This window comes from Rhincodon typus, chromosome 1 (assembly GCF_021869965.1).
Source record: "Rhincodon typus isolate 14 chromosome 1, sRhiTyp1.1, whole genome shotgun sequence".
Taxonomy (NCBI): Eukaryota; Metazoa; Chordata; class Chondrichthyes; order Orectolobiformes; family Rhincodontidae; genus Rhincodon; species Rhincodon typus.
This window is the reverse complement of record NC_063332.1, coordinates 77872331-77891231: the sequence shown is the minus strand read 5'-3', so window position 1 is coordinate 77891231 and position 18901 is coordinate 77872331. Positions and strand designations below refer to the sequence as shown.

Here is an 18901-nt window from a genome sequence, read left to right as displayed (position 1 = left end):
TTATAAATAAGAACCCTATGAGCTACTGCTTATTACAGATAAATGGTTTTCTACATCTGCTGTGTTCCTGTTTCGCTGACCTATGATTATAAATTACCTGACACTGTGTCAATATTTATTCGTAAGTGAAATCTGCTTGTTCATGATTGATAAATTATACTAATGGAATAAATTCCATGAGTTCTAATAATGCATTACTTACAGATTTATAGAATATCGCATGTAGTAACTCCTCTGCAGACCCAGAATAGACCAGAGCATGCCCTTTGTATGGCTTCCTGAAACTACTATAGAAAGATGTATCGGTTTGGTTTTGTTTTGAAAGTGCAGTAGTTTTCAATCAATTCCAAAACTACTGCTTGTTAAAAATGGAAAACTAAATTTTTAGCTTGATCCACAAGAGATCTTTTATTTTGGTTCTTTTGATAATTCTGTTTTATCAATTTTTGTTTTGTACTAATTACTATACATGGGTTGTTTTTGTATTTTTGTTTCATTTCAGCTTTAATTTTTATGAAATCTCTTGACAGGCTGTATAATACCATTTAAGAATGCATGGTCAGCAATTCTATTGTGGAAGAAATGACAAACTGAATAAATTAGCTGACTGAAGTAGTGCAACTAAACATACTTTGTTAATTCCTAATTACTGTACTGCTGCTATTTAAAGATATATTTTTGTGTTCATTTCTTTGGAATGATGGAGTAATGGTTGCCAACTTTTAAAATCATGAAATACATAGTTGTCTGAACAATTTGATCACACTATCAATGTAAAGCATGCCATGTGCCCAGCAACAGCTTTGCAAAGAAGTGGTGCTCCCATTCTTGAAAATGTTTTGTAATTCTAAAGTCTTCCTTCCTTCAGTTGTAAAATGACTTATTAGTTGGGTGCATTTGTTTCAAATGTTGAGCTAAGCTTGTTTTTGTTTTATTAGCACACAGTATCTGTATTGCCTTAGTGTCATTAAATAATGGCTTAATTGAAACATGGGTTGTTTTTGTATTTTTATTTCATTTTAGCTTTAATTTTTATGAAATCTCTTGACAGGCTGTATAATACCATTTTAAGAATGCATGGTCAGCAATTCTATTGTGGAAGAAATGACAAACTGAATAAATTAGCTGACTGAAGTAATGCAACTAAACATACTTTGTTAATTCCTAATTTTAATTCTTAATGTTTTAATTCCTAATGCAACTTCATGTATTTTGCTGTGAATCTATTAGAAACAAATCAAATGACATAAGATAATGTCGCAGTCAAGTAACTAGGGTGTCCTTGTCTTAATATCGATTTGGTAAATGTGTAATTCAGGCGAAAAAAATTGAGAAAAATGGGGAAAATAAGGGCAATTGCGAAGTACACTTTGATTCATGTTCCTTTTCTGGAATCTGTTTTGCAGGCACTGATAATTTGACACATTCTGGTGCAACGTATTAACTTGGCAGAAATAGGGAAATATTTACAAGTATATCTCTGCTATGATCTCTCAGATGAATAGAGCAATTGGAGAAAAGTATTTTTTCCCAAACAAACCGTTTGCAGGGCAATAATAAAAGTGAGTGCTAGAAGGAATTTTAAAAAGTATATAGGTAAGTTGCAAAAAAGAAATCTCAATAGAGAAATGAAAGAAAACAAATATTCATCATGTATCAGGAATTCTCGGAATCTTGTCTACAGCGTCACCCACTTTGTCTATATCTCTTTCATCTCATTTAAATTCTTGTCCATGTGTTTGTCATTGACTGTATTTGTACAATGTTCTGCTTGTTCGACTTCTACCCTCCATAAGTGTCCAGGAACCCATTTCCTTTCTCACACTGAGTTCTAAGATGTATCCGATTATTTGAAATAGATACTGATCACTCAATGAGGGATTATGGCCAGGTAGTTAGCCCTATACATGAAATGTAACATGGCCCCAGATGAGATTTATTTAGTTCATTTCCTTTAAGATTTCAGAAATTTTCATTTGACAGTACATGGAAGATGCATCACCACTGCTACAGTAGCCCATAGTTAACGTTTATAGAAATGACCTTGATTTAGACCAGTGAGTCATAAGCATGGGGTATTTTAAAATGAACAGAATCCAGTGCTTTAAGCTGATATTTTAAAAACTGGCACAATTTAGGGGCACCATCATCATTTCCTGTGGCTGCTACAGAACAATACAGCTGCTCTCAAGTGGCTAAGTTACATCAGTGCAGTTTACAAAAGCTGACAGTTCAAACATGGATAGATTTTGATAACTGGACTTGCAAGAGTTGGGAACAAGGCTTGCAGAATCTTTTGTTTCACAGTTAGAACTTAACGTGCCTTTCACCTTGATAGAATTGCTATTTGATCCATAACTTGGTCCAACTTTCAAAACCATTTTGGAGAGAGCAAACTTAGATAATGTTCTTTTAAAAATTGAGCTATCCACTTTGGCTCAACATTTTTTTATGGGATGTGGGCATTACGGTAGGTCTGGTATCCTATCCTAGATAAATTATTTTTGCTAACACTCATTCTAACTCGTGCTTTCAAAATTACTCCACCACGCTTCCCTTCCTGCCCATTCCTTTGAAAAGTTCCCAGTGTGATCTCCTTGACCCTGTAATGACTATAAGATCATATCTATTGTCTTCTACTTCTGCTGTTAATTCATCTATGTTGTTCACGCGCATGTGCATTTAGTAAAGAACTATTAATATTGTGTTATTACCTTTTTTAAAACCCCTTTGACACTATTTGCTGCTTTTTAATAAATGCTTGTGCACTTTTGCCTCTGTCCCTTCCTGTCCCATTAAGAAAATAGTGTAATGCTGGCATATCTTTTGCTTTGTAAGCCACTGTAATGTCGCTCCTATACCCTTCCCCATTAAAGCCTGCTGTAGTTATGAGATTTGCCAGGATACAGGCCCAGTACTGTTTAAGTGTAGCCTGTTGGACTGGAATAGCTCTGTTACTGTAGAAGCTATATTCCAAAATACATACTGAAGTCTTGTGACCAGAACTTGCCCTTAGCTTAAGTTGTTCCAGTACAGCTACACACTGGCATGTACCTGACAATGTGGAAAATTATTCAGGTATGTCCTGTACACAAAAAGCAGAACAAATACAATCCAACTTTTTATCACCCCATCAATCATCAGTAAAGTAATGGAAAGTGTCACCGACAATACTATTGAGCAGCACTTGCTTATCAATAACCTGTTCACTCATGCTTAGTTTGGGTTCCACCAGGGCCACTCAGCTTTTGATCTCATTACAGCCTTGGTCCAAAGGGGACAAAATAATAGAATAACTGAATTTCCAGAGCAGAGGTGAGAGCGATTTCCCTTGACATGGAGGCTGTATTGACCAAATGTGGCATCAAGGAACCCTAGCAAAACTACTACTCACTCATTTCAACTCTAGGACGTCTCTGCAGGAATTCCTTGATTTGGTAATATTTTCAATCTGTTTAGAGATGTTATGACCCACCTCTAGAGTATGTGGGACTTGAACCCAGCCCTCCTGATTCAGAGGTAGGGAGTTCCTCAGGCAGTGCCCTAGGTATTCCATCTGCATTTCCTCCCTTAGGTCAGAAGTGAGGATATGAAATCATCAGTGAACAATATTCAACACTATTTGCAACTGTTCAGAAGCAGTCTGTCTCAGTCTTGCTGAATTTAGACATAATGTCACAGTTGAAACAAGTGGCGAGTAACATTCATGCCATGACTATTTTCAATAAAAGAGAATCTAACCATCACCCCTTAACATTCAATGGTATAACTACCATGTCATCCTTCACCATCAACATCTGAGAGTTATTGTTGACCAGAAACTGAACTAGACTGGCCATACAACTACACTGCCTACAAGAGCCAGTCAGAGGCAAGGAATACCACCGCCAGTAACTCAGCTGGCTGTGCAAAGCCTGTTGCCATCTACAAGGCACACTTCAGGAGTGTGATGAAATATACTGCAACGCATTTGCAAACACTGTCTCCCACTGATGCTCAGTAGCAGCAGTACACAATATGCACTGTAGAAATTCACCAAAGCTTCTTAGTACTTTCAAAATGCATGACCACTACCATGTAGAATGATAAGGGAACCTGTACATTAGAACCTGTGAGATGCACTCCAAGCCATTCACCATCCTGACTTGGAAATATATCATTATCACTAAAAATATTTAATGTCATAGAATCATACAGCACGGAAACAGACCCTATGTCCAAATCCTCCATGGTGACCAGATGTCTTAAACTGAAATAGTCTCGTTTGGCCTATATCCCTCTAAATCTATTTATGTACCTGTCCAAATGGCTTTTAAATGTTGTAATAGTACCCACCTCTACCACTTCCTTTGGCAGTTCATTCCATATATGCACCACCCTCTGCGTGGAAAAATTGTCCCTCACATTCCTTTTAAATATTTTGTCTCACCTTAAACCAATGTCCTCCAGTTTTGGATTACCCTATTCTTGAAAAGAGAACCTTGGCTATTCTTCGTATCTATGCCCGCCAAGATTTTATAAACCTCTAAGATCACCCCTCAACCTCCTATGCACCAGGAAAAAAAAGTCCTCATCTGTCCAACCTCACCTTATGACTCAAACTCTCCAGGCCTGGTAACATCCTTGTGAATTTTTTCTGCACCTTTTCCAAATTTATAACATCTTTCCTGTAACAGGGCGACCAGAACTGCATGCTGTACTCCAAAAGTGGTCTCACTGATGTCCTGTACAGCAACAACATGATGTCCTAACTCTTGTACCCATGTGTCAAATGCCTTCTTGACCACCATGTCTACCTGTGACCCCTTTCAGGGAACTATGTACCTGCACCCATAGGTCTCTGTTTAACAACACTCCCCAAGGCCCTACCACTAACTGTGTAAGTCCTGGCCAGATTGTCTTACCAAAATGCAAGACCGTGCATTTATCTAAACTCCATCTGCCACTCTTCAAGGAGGTAGCTCACCACTGCCTTCTCAAGCAACTAAAGATGGGTAACAAATGCTGGCCCAGCCAGTGATGCCCACATCCTACACTGAATTAAAACAAAACAGAACTGCTGTCTGGTAAAAGGAACAAGTTAGTGGTTATCATCCAAAGTAGTTGAACTCAATGTTGAGCCTGGAAGTCTGTGACGGACTTGATCAAAAGATGAGTTACCATCAAGCTTCCATTTGAGATTTATTGAATCAATGTATGAGGAAAAAGTCATTGGGATTGGTGTGTAGAATTAAAACCATGGGCCATTTTGGGTGTATCGGATCATATTTGTAGACTGAATGGAAATGTTCTGCAAATTGATCAGTCCAATCTGCATTTGGCCTTATGAATATTGAGGCCACATTAAGCAGTGACTACCGCTAGTAAATTGGAAGTAGAATAGCAATTTATTGTCGCATGTATTTAATACAGTGAAAAGTTTTATAAGTCTCCATGCCTTGGTGCCCAAAGCAAGGACGAGACCTGCACATTATGTTGCATTGCTACTCTGCTACAATCTTGGAAGGAGAGTTACCTTTTGAAGTAGATGTTGCCTTCACTTGGAAGGAATAATTAGGAGTTTAGATGCAGATGAAGTTGGAGGTAAATGTACAGGTATTGCGTCTCCCTACACTTGCATGGAAAGTTTTTGCAAAAGGGGAAGGGGAAGTGGTCATTGAGGAATTGATTTGGGCATTGCAAAAGGATTGGTTTGTTTGGAATGCTGGAAGGGGAGAGAAGACGAAGATGTGCTTTGTGGGATTGCAAAGAATGTAATGCCAATGGTGGAGGATAGCCTCCCTGTATTCTTTAAAAGTGCACGAAGAATTGACACACTTGTGCTTTAAGCCAATACTTCTACCTGCATGTTGAGTTATCAGTCTAGAATATCTGACTGGGTGGCTGCACATAAACAATCCCTGAGGTTGCTTCTGCTTATCAGTAGGTAAGGTTGTTCAATTGTTCTGTCATTTACATCTGTATATGGTAGATGATCAAATTCAGCTCTCTAGTATATAAGATCACGCTCTTCACTTGCTCATTCTAGACTTATCATCTCTCTTACTGATGTTAGTCATGGCATAGTTACAGCTTGATGACTTATTACCTCTTACTACACCACATCCTTGGGTTTCTTTCAACTTTCTTTACATTGTTCAAATTATTTACCTTTGCTCACTATTTTTGGTAATAATGTCATTAATGACTAACATTATTATCAGCATGCACCCCTCCCCCCAACGTACATTCTCTCTGGCCGAGACAACGTGGATGTCTTAGTGATGAACTCAAGCACAGTTCAACACGCATCATCTCAAACAATTGTACCTCTTTCTTTACAGTTGGATATAATATAGGCACTACATGTAATACAGGATTGCCCCACATCCTCTTTATTCTCCTATTTATTCTCACTTGCTGGCCTGAATAAGATCAATGACTTCTTGGTCATCCTGAATCTTACTACTCCTGATGGAACAATGTGCAGTATCTGTTGATCTATTTAATGACTATGACTTTTGATTTCCTGTTCCTTAAGCAGACTTTCTGCCCTGATTTTAAGGTTGACGTTTTTTTTTCCCCTGTGGCTGGAGTTGCACCATCTCTGCTTTCTGTGGTGGCTTTTCTGTAGTGTTTTATTCTCTCCAGGCTATGAGAAAGTATGTTTGGCTTAAGGATACTGCCACAGCTAACAATTTTCACTGTTGAGTATTTGTCATTAAATAGTGTTGCTCTGTAACTGAGGACAGCTAATTCCCAGTCTTGTTTCTTGTGTATTAATGACTTCACAGTCTTGACAGTTCTTTCCGCTAACCCTTTCAACTGAGGATGGAGAATTTGTCGCTAGGCTTAATACTTGCTTATAAAGTGAATTTGCAGAAACCTCACTTACAAATTGAGGTTATTTATCTAATATTCTTATAGGAAATTGTTTATCAGAAAGATCCTTTCCAGTGATCAGAGCACTGAGTCTGTAGTGGTTGTGTAATCCCTGGGTTGCGAACAAGTTCTGTTCTGGAGTCCATTCACAAGTCAAATGGTATGCAAGTTGGAACATATTTCGGATCTTTAAAATTATTATCATGTTTAGGATCATGTTGGTAAGTATGAACATTCATAATTCGAACAGTCATAATTGCCACTTTGCTTTCCAGGATACTAGATGTTAAAGCAAATAGGGAACTATTTGCCTTATCCGAATGAATGATAAAATGAAGGAGCACAACCAGAAGTTAGGGATATGCTAAAGGCAATATAAAATGCAGGCATTACACCAAATGAGAAATGCCATTTACAGTTCTTGGGGCAAATTATCCTAAAACAAGGCATACAATGGACCAAGAAAGATAAGAGCCATTGTCCATTCTCCTGCCTTCTCCTTGTAATGTTTGATCCCCTTACTAATAAAGAACTGTGCTCTCTCTTAAATACATTCACTTACTTGTGTTCTACAGCATTCTGCAGCAGTGAGTTCCACAGATCCACCATCTGACTGAAGAAATTCCTTTTCATCTGAGTTCTAAGGATTATCCCGTTACCCTCTGAGGATGTGCCGTCAGGTCAGGATTTTACTGAGTAAATGTCACCAGTTTCACTAAATCAACCACTAAATTTCTTTTGGGGCTAAAATACATTAGCAATTGTTCCTACAGCACATATAAAGATGTGAAGCTCAGCAGATCTGGCAGCATCTGTGAAGAAAAAAATCAGAGTTAACGTTTCAGGTCCAGTGACCCTCCTCAGAACACAGCACATAAAGGTGTGTTGACTTGATGGCACTAGGTTCGGCTTCACGTGTGAAAGAGCATTTTATAGTGCTGAAACTGCTGTTGCAGAGATCCCATTTCTGATCTGATGCAGACCTGTATTAACAAATGGTTGAGGTAATGGCAAAGTCTCAGGAGCTGCAACTCCTACAGTGTCTGAATGACCTGGGTAAGTAGTTGTTTGATGTTTGTGTTCTGATTCTATACTTCTATTTTCCAGTTCATGGTTAGGCTTCAAAGTCTTCCAATGTCTTTTCCCCCCCACCCTCGAGTTATCCTGCACTGTAACTCTGTAATCAAGTCTTGAGGTCTTTTCTCTGCCTTCAGCGCATAGCTTCCCTTGTCAGCTACCTCTGTTTTAACTAATATTGGCTTTGGAGAAGTCCCCCCCACTCCGCCCCTTTATCTATGCTACTATGCTTTATCTTGTGCATTACGCCAGTACCACTATTTGCACATTTGAAATACTGGTCTGGAGTATCCTTGGTTCTGGGAGTCTGCAAAGAAAACATCCGAGGCTGCTTTTCTTAGCACTAAGTAAGACTCTTCAAACCCTTATAGACAAACAGGAAGGTGGAAGAACGCAGCAAGCCAGGCAGCATCTAGAGGAAAGGAGCAGTCAATGTTTCGGGTATTTACTTTTCCAGTCCTGAAGAAGAGTAATACCCAAAAAGTTGACTGCTCCTTTCCTCCAGGTGTTGCCTGGCTTGCTGTGTTCTTCCAGCCTCCTCTTTGCAGATGCTGGAATCTAGATAGACAGGTTTTTTTTTGTGTATTCAAATCCTTAAACTATAACACAACTTTCTTTTACGTAGGTTCTCAACTACACCCCTCGTGTCCAAAACCTCTATATAACTATTATATACTGGTGATCTCTTTCTGATGTCAAAGTTGTATCATCATTTACATCATCAAGATTTATCTCATTATACCACAATAATCACCTTAGTTTTTAAAGAAGATTTAGCAAGTGACAATCACAACTGAAAATTTGAGGGAGTACTGCACATTGAGGATAAATACCAACTGGGCTGGACAAGAAGGGTCCCGACCCGAAACGTCAACTTTCCTATTCCTCTGATGCTGCCTGGCCTGCTGTATTCCTCCAGCTCCCCACTGTTATCTCTGTGAGAGTTTCTGACAATGTTTAATTACTTGTGTTGCCATAGCCATGACCCAAAAGCTGGAAAATGGGATTAGTGTAGTCAGACACAATGAACTGAATGGCCTCCATCTGTGCCTCAAGTGTCTGAATTTATGAACTTATAATCGAATGGCAAGAAATTAACAACTAGTTTTCCTCACAAAGCCATGTTTAGACCAGATTTCTCATCTTGGTGGGTGGAATTCAGACTGCTTGACTGTGTTCAAGATTATTAAAAATACTCCATGCTATAACCCTATTTGTCTATCTTGGGCTACAATTATTCACAACAGTACCTGCAGATGCGTATTTCCTAAACCACATTTTTAAATTCTTCACATTACTTCTAAGCTTTCTTCCATCATTTCTACTCTACAAGCTTTGTTGAGGGTAACTTAAATGTTTGAGCCAAGGGGATTGCAGGATTGTACTTCGTTTTGTCTGAGCAACTACCCTTTACATCAAGGGCTGTCTCTTGAATCTTCAAACATTTCCTCCATCTTGCATATTCACTCTGATTAAAATTCTAAAGTACTGGTATACTGTAACCATTTAAATGGTTTTGAAATATTCCAAGAAGTCTTGTACTTTTCTGTGCTTTAAATGATACTAATGTCAACTTATTGTTCAATAAAAGTTATTTTTATATCCAAATGTGATTTAATGCTAAGAATGCATCATGTTGTACAGAAAATCCTACAAGAAAAATGACTCCTGAAAAAGGGGATGACTTTTAGAAACCTGAGTGGCTTTATATAAATCATCATCCAAATAACCAACAGGGGGAATATTCCCGTTTATTACTGACTGCCCCACAGTTATTTCACATTCTGAAGAGTAATACTCTGACTGGAGAATGACTTCTGCTCCCTCATTTGGGAAGAAGCCATGTCAATAGCAGCCAGGATTGCAAGTACAAGCATTACCCAGAATGAAAGTCAGGGGGCGCAGGATGAGGTAGGAGTGGTTAGTATTAAACCAAGTTGGGGTGCGAGGCCCAGGGCGAGAGGGACGAAGGTCTTGAGCGAGGGGCCCAGGAGGGAAGTACACTCATGCACCCAGACAAGGTCTGCACGCATGATATGGCAATGAGACCACACAGAAAAGCCTACTTCATTTCTGCCCAAGGTCTGACAAAGTGACCTTCCAAGCTCCCGCTACCGAAACCCAATTTTCCCCAACAGTAAAACTGAAGTTGAAATTGAGTCACTTATGGGACTCCACTGAATAGAGGCAAGGGCAAGTGTGTCTTGCCTATGCCACTTTTAAACTGCACATGGGTTGGGGTGAGTAGCAGCATGATGGGAAAGCACTTGGGGGAAATTTCATGACCCCTCCCACATTTGCAAAACCTATAGGCCAAAATCAAAATGAAAGATTATGTTAATGGATTACTACAATTAAACCATTAAAGATTGCTTCATAAAACCAAGAATCCTACACAATTAGCCAAAAAAAACAATAACCTCTAGGACTGTTATTCAAACAACCAGTATTTATTAAACAAAACACACAACTGCATTAAATACTTTCATAAAACGTTTCCTACAATTGTAAAGACAACTGAGATATACTGTGCCCATGCTAAGTCAAACAAGTTTGCCATTCAGTCTGTTCTCATAAGCTACTGGTCAAGAATGATGTATTGAGAACTTCAGTTCAACATGTTAAATTAATAATCAGCAAACTTCAGCAAAAATGTATTAAATATTCTGTTCTTTTTATAAGCATTTGAAAAAGGGTAATAAGTGTCAAGATTATTACTTTTTCTGTTTTATTCATACTTCTGTACATAAACTCTTACAAACACAAATAATTTACTTAATTAGCCATTCAATTCAGCTCCCAAAATGTTGGACATAGCTTTTCTCGAGGAGGAAGAAGTTCCTAAGTAAAAACAATTCCAAAAAAATTTTGAAGAGGCAGTAGTATTCAAACTTTCTCTTTAAATTTATCTGAAGAGATACTGCAGTATTTACTGAAAAGGTTGGATATAAGATGAGGCAAATTAGCCTTTCAGAAAGTGATTAAATGTTTCAGTTAGTTGATTTGAAAAATTCCATCACCAGTTGCAATCCATCTGTCATTCTCTGTTTAAAACTGAATTCCTTGCATCATGCAACAGTGTACTATCACAATATTTTAAACAGATATATAAACATGTAGTAAGGGCTGAAAAAACCCCATACTGCAAAAATGAAAAGCATTTTTAAATGATTAAGATTCAATATAAATTAAACTATGCCAGCAGTATAACAAAACTTGTGATCTATTAAGTTTTAATAAATTGCTTTTTGTAACAATGATCAGCTGCTTTCAGCACTTGGTATCAATAACTGAGTAAAGTTACAAGTGATTATTATAGTATTCTGCTATGACACTGTTCAGTGTAAAACTCGTCTATGAGAGAGGAATAGTGAAGCAGCACCATTATAGCTATATTACATTTTTTTAACAATACACATGCAATACTGAAGAACAGACTCAGGAATACAATCACTTAGTAGTTCAAAATTTGAATACTGTTTAAAGGGAAGGCAACAGCCTAGTGGTATTATCGCTGAACTGCAAATCCAGAGAACCAGGCAATTTTCTGGGGGGCCCATTGCAAATGGTGGAATTTGAATTCAATAAAAATCTAGAATTCAGAGTCTAACAATGACCATGAGTCAATTTCCAGAAAAACCCTCACTAATGTCCTTTAGGGAAGGAAACCGCTATCCTTACCTGGTCTGGCCAATATGTGACTCCAGACCCACAGCAATGTGGGTGACTCTTAACTTCCCCTGGGCATTTGGGGATGGGCATTAAATGCTGGTCTAGCCAGAGGTGTTTTCATCCCATGAAAGGATTTTTAAAAAATAACATACTGTCAAAGCTTTCCATCTTGCACTCCAGACAAATGCAAAAATGTCAAATTTAAAGTGGTCACAATTTATACCAGCACTGGTGTTGACAATACATCCAATATGTAGACTATAAGTTCCAGTGATTGGGTCAAATCAAACAGTATGTTATTTCAATTGTTTGTAATGAGCACTCTGCATCCAAAGACACCATTTTTGCTAAACCCAAAACAAAGCATCTACTACAAAGTACTTACACTATCGAGCAGCTGAAGAAATGTGCTAGCCTACCAGCACCTTTTTTCTCCAGTAATATGATTGTTGATATTGTTTTATGTATTAGTCTTGATGGGTGGAAGGTGGTAACATGTCTCTTTTGTTCAGCAATACTCAAGTGTGACACAAAAACAGTAACTCTATACAATAAATAACAAGGTGTAGAACTGGATGAAATCTTCAGAAAATTTTCTGAAGGGTTCAGACCCAATACGTCAGCTTTCCTGTTCCTCTGATGCTGCTTGGCCTGCTGTGTTCATCCAGCTCTACACCTTGTTATCTCAGATTCTCCAGCATCGGCAGTTCCCACGATCTCCAACTCTATACAAGAGATTAGTTGTCTAATCCTGAGCATTAAGCTCAAAGTCCAAAACACATTTGTTTAAAATAAAACGCAGACTCGAACTTAGTGACTATTTTAAAATTTTTTTCAGTTAGATATAGACACTTGTCAAGACTCAGCCATGGGAGCACTATGTAAGTTGTGTTGTGACTTTTTGCAACCTCTTGACAACTTCCTAAGCCTATGTTCTTTAGTGATAGTAACAGTAGGGCTAAATCTCATCCATCAATCTGATTATGCTAACTTTTGGTTTCCATCTACAGAAAACAAACTGGTCTTTAAATCTTAAGTTATAAGATCATGGTTATATGGTGCAGTGAATGCACTTTGGCTCCAAAGCTTAATTACCTTTGCATTCACGCTCTACAAATAACTAGTTATTAATGAACAGTCTCTCCAAAGCTATTTTTAGTCACAAAGGTTACTCTTTCACAATGTTTCAAGCAGGCTTGCTCTGGATTTTAATTTGAAAAGCCATCAAAAAATATAACTATTTAATTTTGCATCTAAACTGTTTGTCATTTTCTTTGCTAACAAAACATTTTGTAGTGTATATGAAATCAGAAAGATAAAGCATGTTTTGACTTTTGGTTTAATCAATTAAAGATCGAACATTTCTTTAGCTCAGCTTAAAATATGTCCAAATAAGATTAAAATATCAAGCCACTTTCAACTAATTAAGCTTTCCAATCACTGTTAATATAAACTTTAGAAACATGTTAAAAAGAGATATTAGCCATGTGATTTTATGAGAACTAACTGTAGAACAGTGAAGTTTGTATTAATTCTTAAGTTTTTTTCAATTACTTTTTCTTTGTTTTGTAAACAGTAATTCCAATGAAATTAGAATATAGCTGGTAAACTATTTTTACACAATTCTCTTGTTCATGTTTCGAAAGAATTATTATGGCAACCTTCCCCAAAATTAAGTCAAAAATATCAATTTTCTGCACTGACTGCGTTCCTCTTCTACTTCCAGGATTAAGCCTAATGACATGTGAAAAAAGTAGAGTGTTGAGTTTTCTGCTGTGTAATTGCTCGTATGTGATTCTCCTTTCTGTTAAAATGAACAGGACTAGAATCATGGGTCTCCTCAACAATAACCACAATGTTATGCCCTGCAATGTGATGCAGTGGTTGTAAAGTACATTCAAGAATAGCAAAATTAGATGCATGATATATGCTCCCTTCCAGATAGGATGATAAAATTAGATTCCCTGTAGATACCCCTATTTACCGTTTGATTGAGAGCTACTGATGCATGGATTTTTTGGGGATGTTTACATGTGATAAAAGACAAGTTCAATTCTAACGTTTCGAAGCAACGCGTTGCTCACTTACACATCTAGAAAAAGGTAAATCCTAGTCCAATTCCACAATTAATATAAACTGCTTACTTTATTAGGGATTTTATAACAAACTCATTGTATAATGCTGATTGCCAAACTCAAAATATGAGGTGGTGGAGCTAGTTTTATAATTCTAAAGTGTTCTCAATATTAATGTATTTATGCCATTTTCAGTCAACGAAAGCTTAAGAAAAATGTTTTGAGTTGGAGTGGAACCTTATTTACAGTTTTAAACCATATGTTTAATTTTATGCAAAGTTTTAATTCTCTCCATACTCTTAACTCAATATCTGCTGTATTACACGGACTTTGTCCTGCCAATTTGATTTATTTCCTGTTTGTAACAAAAGGCCATTGTTCAAGCTGCTGTTGAACTATGCAACTCTTGTATCTTATTGTAATGTATACTCAAATTAAGTCAGGCACTTGGGTTATAAGGAACAGTGACTAAAATAAATTAAGTGACCCATCTGCATTAAACCGGCTCCACTTTTTTTTTTGAGTGATAAATGTTAGTATGCCATCATCTATCCCCTCATTTCTCAGTATATGGTAGGTTTTCGTCTTCAGTGCATGATTCCACAGGGATTGTTGGATGTTTGACAACCTGTATTTCCGTTTTTCACCGGAACTCGGAAGAGTGTTCCATCTGCACACATACAGAGTTTATAACGCTCCCAGCCATCATCTACCAGAAATTCTCCAGTTGATGGATTTGGAAGCCGTGATGTATTAATCATCACTGTGCCGTTAAGAATAATACTGTTTACCTAGGGGTAAAAGCATTAGAAAAATTAATCACTTTTACCATCTTTTGAAACAAAACATTAGGTAGGCACATCATGTACAATTTGAGAAATGAAAAGGGAATTAGAAATTAAGAACTCCACTGCACGGTCTCAAGTCTACATTCAAAATCTGGACACTTTCTCAAAAAAATTAATATTTTAAGCTTTAAGTCTCCCTATTTTCTCTATTTCATGGTTAGTCTCCCTTTTTTCTAAATGTGGTCACCCAGACCAGATTATTTCAGAACTCTACATGTCCACATCCAAAATTTTCACAAAGCAATGGATCATCTGCCACTAGTCAGAGATGCCCACAGAACTCTCTGTCAAAGATTCTCATTATATTAAGCCCCACCTATTACATTTCTTTTCTTCCCAATTCCCTCTCACCTTTCATTTGTTCAAAATTTATTACATTTCTAGGTTGTGTCACAGATGCTGTATGATCTGTTGAGTATTTCCAGAACTTGGTTTTTATTTCAGATTTTCAATGGCTATGGTATTAACTGAGCAGTAGTTTCTCTTTTATCTTTCCCTTCTTTCTTGATTAATGGGATTGTATTCGTTTCCTTCCAAACTGTAGGATCATTCCAAAATATAAGGAATTCTGGATGATCTAGCAATCCATCTACCATATATATACTGATCACTTAAAACTCTAGGCTGTAGCCATCATGGCCAGGGAATTTGTTGGTTTTCAGTCCCATTAATTTCTCCAGTATTAACTGAGAAATTTAAATTAGTGCTAGATTAGACCCTTTGCACCTCACTACTTTTGGAAGGTTTTTGAGTTTTCAATGAAGACATGTACGAAATATTATTCTAATTCCTGTGTCATTTTCTTTTTTCATATTACAATTTTTCCCATCTATTTGTCAGGACAATTCAAATAAATATTATTTTTAATTGGAACACAAGTAAGAAAAAGGTCATCCATTGATGAGAAATGAAAACCACTACTCTGTTACCAAACAAAGTTATCAAAGACCTCTGCACTCACAGCCTTGAGTTCCATATCACCTCGCATGCGAAATTCAATGGTTTTGCCCATGATAAAGACTCCTTCATTCCCACGCACAATCACACGGCCACCAGCATGAATCTGAAGATCAGTGCTATGATTGCTTGTTATCTGAAAGAATGATCTAATTTGTGTCAGTCACAGATATTGAATATGTCAGCATAAATAAATGTTTAAAACACACCCCAACCTTAGAATTTCCACAAAATATTGTTCTCATTGTATTAGTTTCCAACATGTATTTAATGCAGTACCAGTAACATTTTTTTGTTGTAAGCATAGGGAGATCATTTAATGCATTTAAGGCAATACTGGCAATACTCTAACTACTAAGCTTATTAAAATAGCTGAATCCTCTTTCACTCTCTCTCTTCTGGAAATTCCATAAATAGATTTATACCAATAAATATGATACTTGTGGAACAGACCATGCCTTGTGAATGATAAATGTCAGCAAAAATAAACAGCATGCATAACCATCTATATATACACATTATTACAGTATCAATGCAATGAACACATGCATGAGTGAAATGTAGGGATGTGAGTGAAACGTGAGTATCAGGACAGCCATAGAAATAGACCTACAGCACATTAGAAAACTGAATGTCCAAACCAAAAAAAGCCCCAATATATATTGAGAAGAGAAAATACAAAGTCATTAAAAGAATCTAGAAAATCTATTGATCAGTACTTAATAGTAAGCATCAATTTCTAATTAGGATGTTTTTATTATTTACAGAATTTCTTTCAAGAATAAATGGTGTTACTAAGATTGGAGAAGAGTTAGATTTGGTGTGCTCTAGGGGTCAGGGCTGTATCCATATTTATGCTAAATTTAATTGCACCTCCAACCCAGAAGGCTGTTCAACCAAAATGGTCTGCGTGTTTTTAAGAAATTGTGTTGATTTATAATTTATACACTTATAGGATTTTATAATTAATACACAAGTACAGATACAAAGAAAATAAAAACTTGCATTTTTATACTGACTTCCACAACCTTGAGGCATCTCAAAACACTAGAATCAATGAACCACTTTGGGACTGTGTATACCATGCTTTAAGAATTTACTGAGAACAGTAAAATAGGAGCTCTGGAGCAAACAAATGATGAATACAATAAGAAAGCTCAGGAAAACTGATTATTTGATAGGATAGGCTGATGCAATTTTATATGGGTGTATGTGAGATCATACATATTGGAAGGAAAAACAAGGATTGAGTATATATTCACTAAGTTTGCTGAGGTATCTAGATGATAAAGGAAAAACCTTGGGAGTTCAAATATATAATAAGAATTCAGGTGGATAAACATGTTTTAAAAGGCCCAACAGTATTTCTAGATTTACAACGATGCCTCAGTTTGTTGGGGTGTTTGGTACCAATTCCGGTTCTTTTTCTCAGTGGTTTGTACACAGAGTCTAATTCAATGTGTTTGTTGATGGGGTTCCAGTTGAAATACCAGGCCTCCAGGAATTCCCTGGTGTCTCTCTGTTTGGCTTGTGCTATTTAGGATGTGTTGTCCCAGTCAAATTTGTTCAAGAAGATTTGTAGCTCAGGTTATGGATGAGGTTGTAGACATGTTTGCCGAGCCGGTGGGTTTGGAATTCGACTGGGACAACACATTCATAATCGCACAAGCCAAACAGAGACACACCAGGGAATTCCTGGAGGCCAGGTATTCTAACCAGAACTCCATCAACAAACACATTGAATTCGACCCTGTGTACAAACTACTGAGAAACAGAACTGGAAATGGTACCAAACACCCCAACAAACCGAGCCATATAAATAACGAGCGGGACAGAACACCGATGCTTCACTGGAGGCACACTGACGACGTTACCTCGCAGGGTGACGAACCATTTGTAACCAAACCCACCAGCTTGGTGAGCATGTCTACAATCTCACCTGAAAAACAAAGATTTTGGGTGCACTTACTGAATGCACATTAAAATCAAAGAAACCATTCTGCATAGATTTACCAGACTAAGGCCAGAGATGGAAACAATGGATTGAATACTGGCTGCCCTGCAACCATTTAAAGGCTGTGGTCATTAAGAGACCTGCGCTGAAAATTCCATCCTTCAGGGACAAAGTCTCACCAAAGACAGATGCCAGCCAATGAGGTACTAGAAGCTCCCGAATACTAGTGAGAGAGCGGGAGAGACTCAAAGCTGCCTGACAGTGGGATCGATCAGCAGCAAAACTTCACAAGAAAGAAAAATCAAAAATGTGACGTCACAGAATAACTGATGGGTGAGTATTTTGCCCATCTATCATTCAGGACTGAATTTATTAAATGTCAGATTTTATAAATATTAATATTCGTACAAGATTTATTAAAGCTTATTGGGAAGTGTAGGGTTTATTAATCATACTTAACTAATTTTTATTTAATTTAACATCATAAAAATGGCAAGGCAGATGATGTGCAGCAACTGTAGGAAATGGGAGCTTTTCGACTCCACTCCACATGATCCAGTGTAAACATATATGCAGCAAGATGTGCGGATCAAAGAACTTTGGTTCAGAGTCAGTGACTCAGCGGACACTGCAATACACTAGGAAGGTGGGAAGTTATCTGGACACTTTGTTTCAGGCAGTCTCATCCCTTTAGAATAGGGTCTTTTAATTTGGACATGGTCAGGGACAGGAGGGTGTAAGTGAAGTAGGTAAGGGGCATCAAAAGGTTGGAATTGCAGGAACCTCAGCCTTTGCAATCACCCAACAGATTTGAGGTTCTTGTATGGATGAAAACAGGCAGTGCAGGGTGGCTGAGTGAACTGCCAATTGCACCATGATATAAGAGGTAAGTTGACAGGAACGTAATGGTAATAGGGGCTAGCACAGGGAGATAGATACAGCTTTCTGAAGCTTAGAACAAGAGTCCAGATGGCTGTGTTGTCTGCTTGGTGTCAGTGTTTGGGATATCTCCTTTGGACTGGAGAGTAACTTGCAGTAGAGGGGAGGATCATATTGTGGTTCTAAATATGGTAGATACCAATGCTGACAGAACTAGAAAAGAGATCCTGCTGAGGGAATATGAGCAGATTAGAGTTAAATTAAAAAGCAGAACCTCTAGGATAATCTCTACATTATTACTACAGCCACGAGCAATTTGACAAAGGATAACTAAAGTTAGAAATGAATGCATGGACTGGTGTGGGTTTTGATTGTCTGCAGCACTGATACCAGTACTGGGAAAGTGGGATCTGTACTGTTAGATAGTTGTCACCTGAACCTGCTCAGGTCAGAATTCTGAGATAGTAGGAACTGCAGATGCTGCAGAATCTGAGATAACAAGGTGTCGAGCTGGATGAACACAGCAGGCCAAGCAGCATCAGAGGAGCAGGAAAGCTGACATTTCGGGCCTAGACCCT

The 18901-nt window shown here is 37.6% G+C and overlaps 1 protein-coding gene across 3 annotated transcripts in view; it reads right to left on the bottom strand.

Moving 5' to 3' along the window:
* Window positions 1–5027: 5027 nt before the first annotated feature.
* Window positions 5028–18901, bottom strand: part of sgcb (sarcoglycan, beta (dystrophin-associated glycoprotein)) — a 26995-nt gene continuing 13121 nt past the window's right edge. For 2 of the 3 annotated variants that reach the window (XM_020534121.2, XM_048595564.1), the window contains exons 5-6: window positions 15495–15626; window positions 10368–14476 (exon numbers count right to left, since the gene is read on the bottom strand). In XM_020534121.2, the coding sequence (XP_020389710.1) occupies window positions 14273–14476; window positions 15495–15626 (336 nt within the window). In that variant the 3' untranslated portion in view covers window positions 10368–14272. Of the gene's footprint in view, window positions 7674–10367; window positions 14477–15494; window positions 15627–18901 lie in introns of those variants that run through there. The other variant, XM_048595571.1, reaches the window with a different exon arrangement.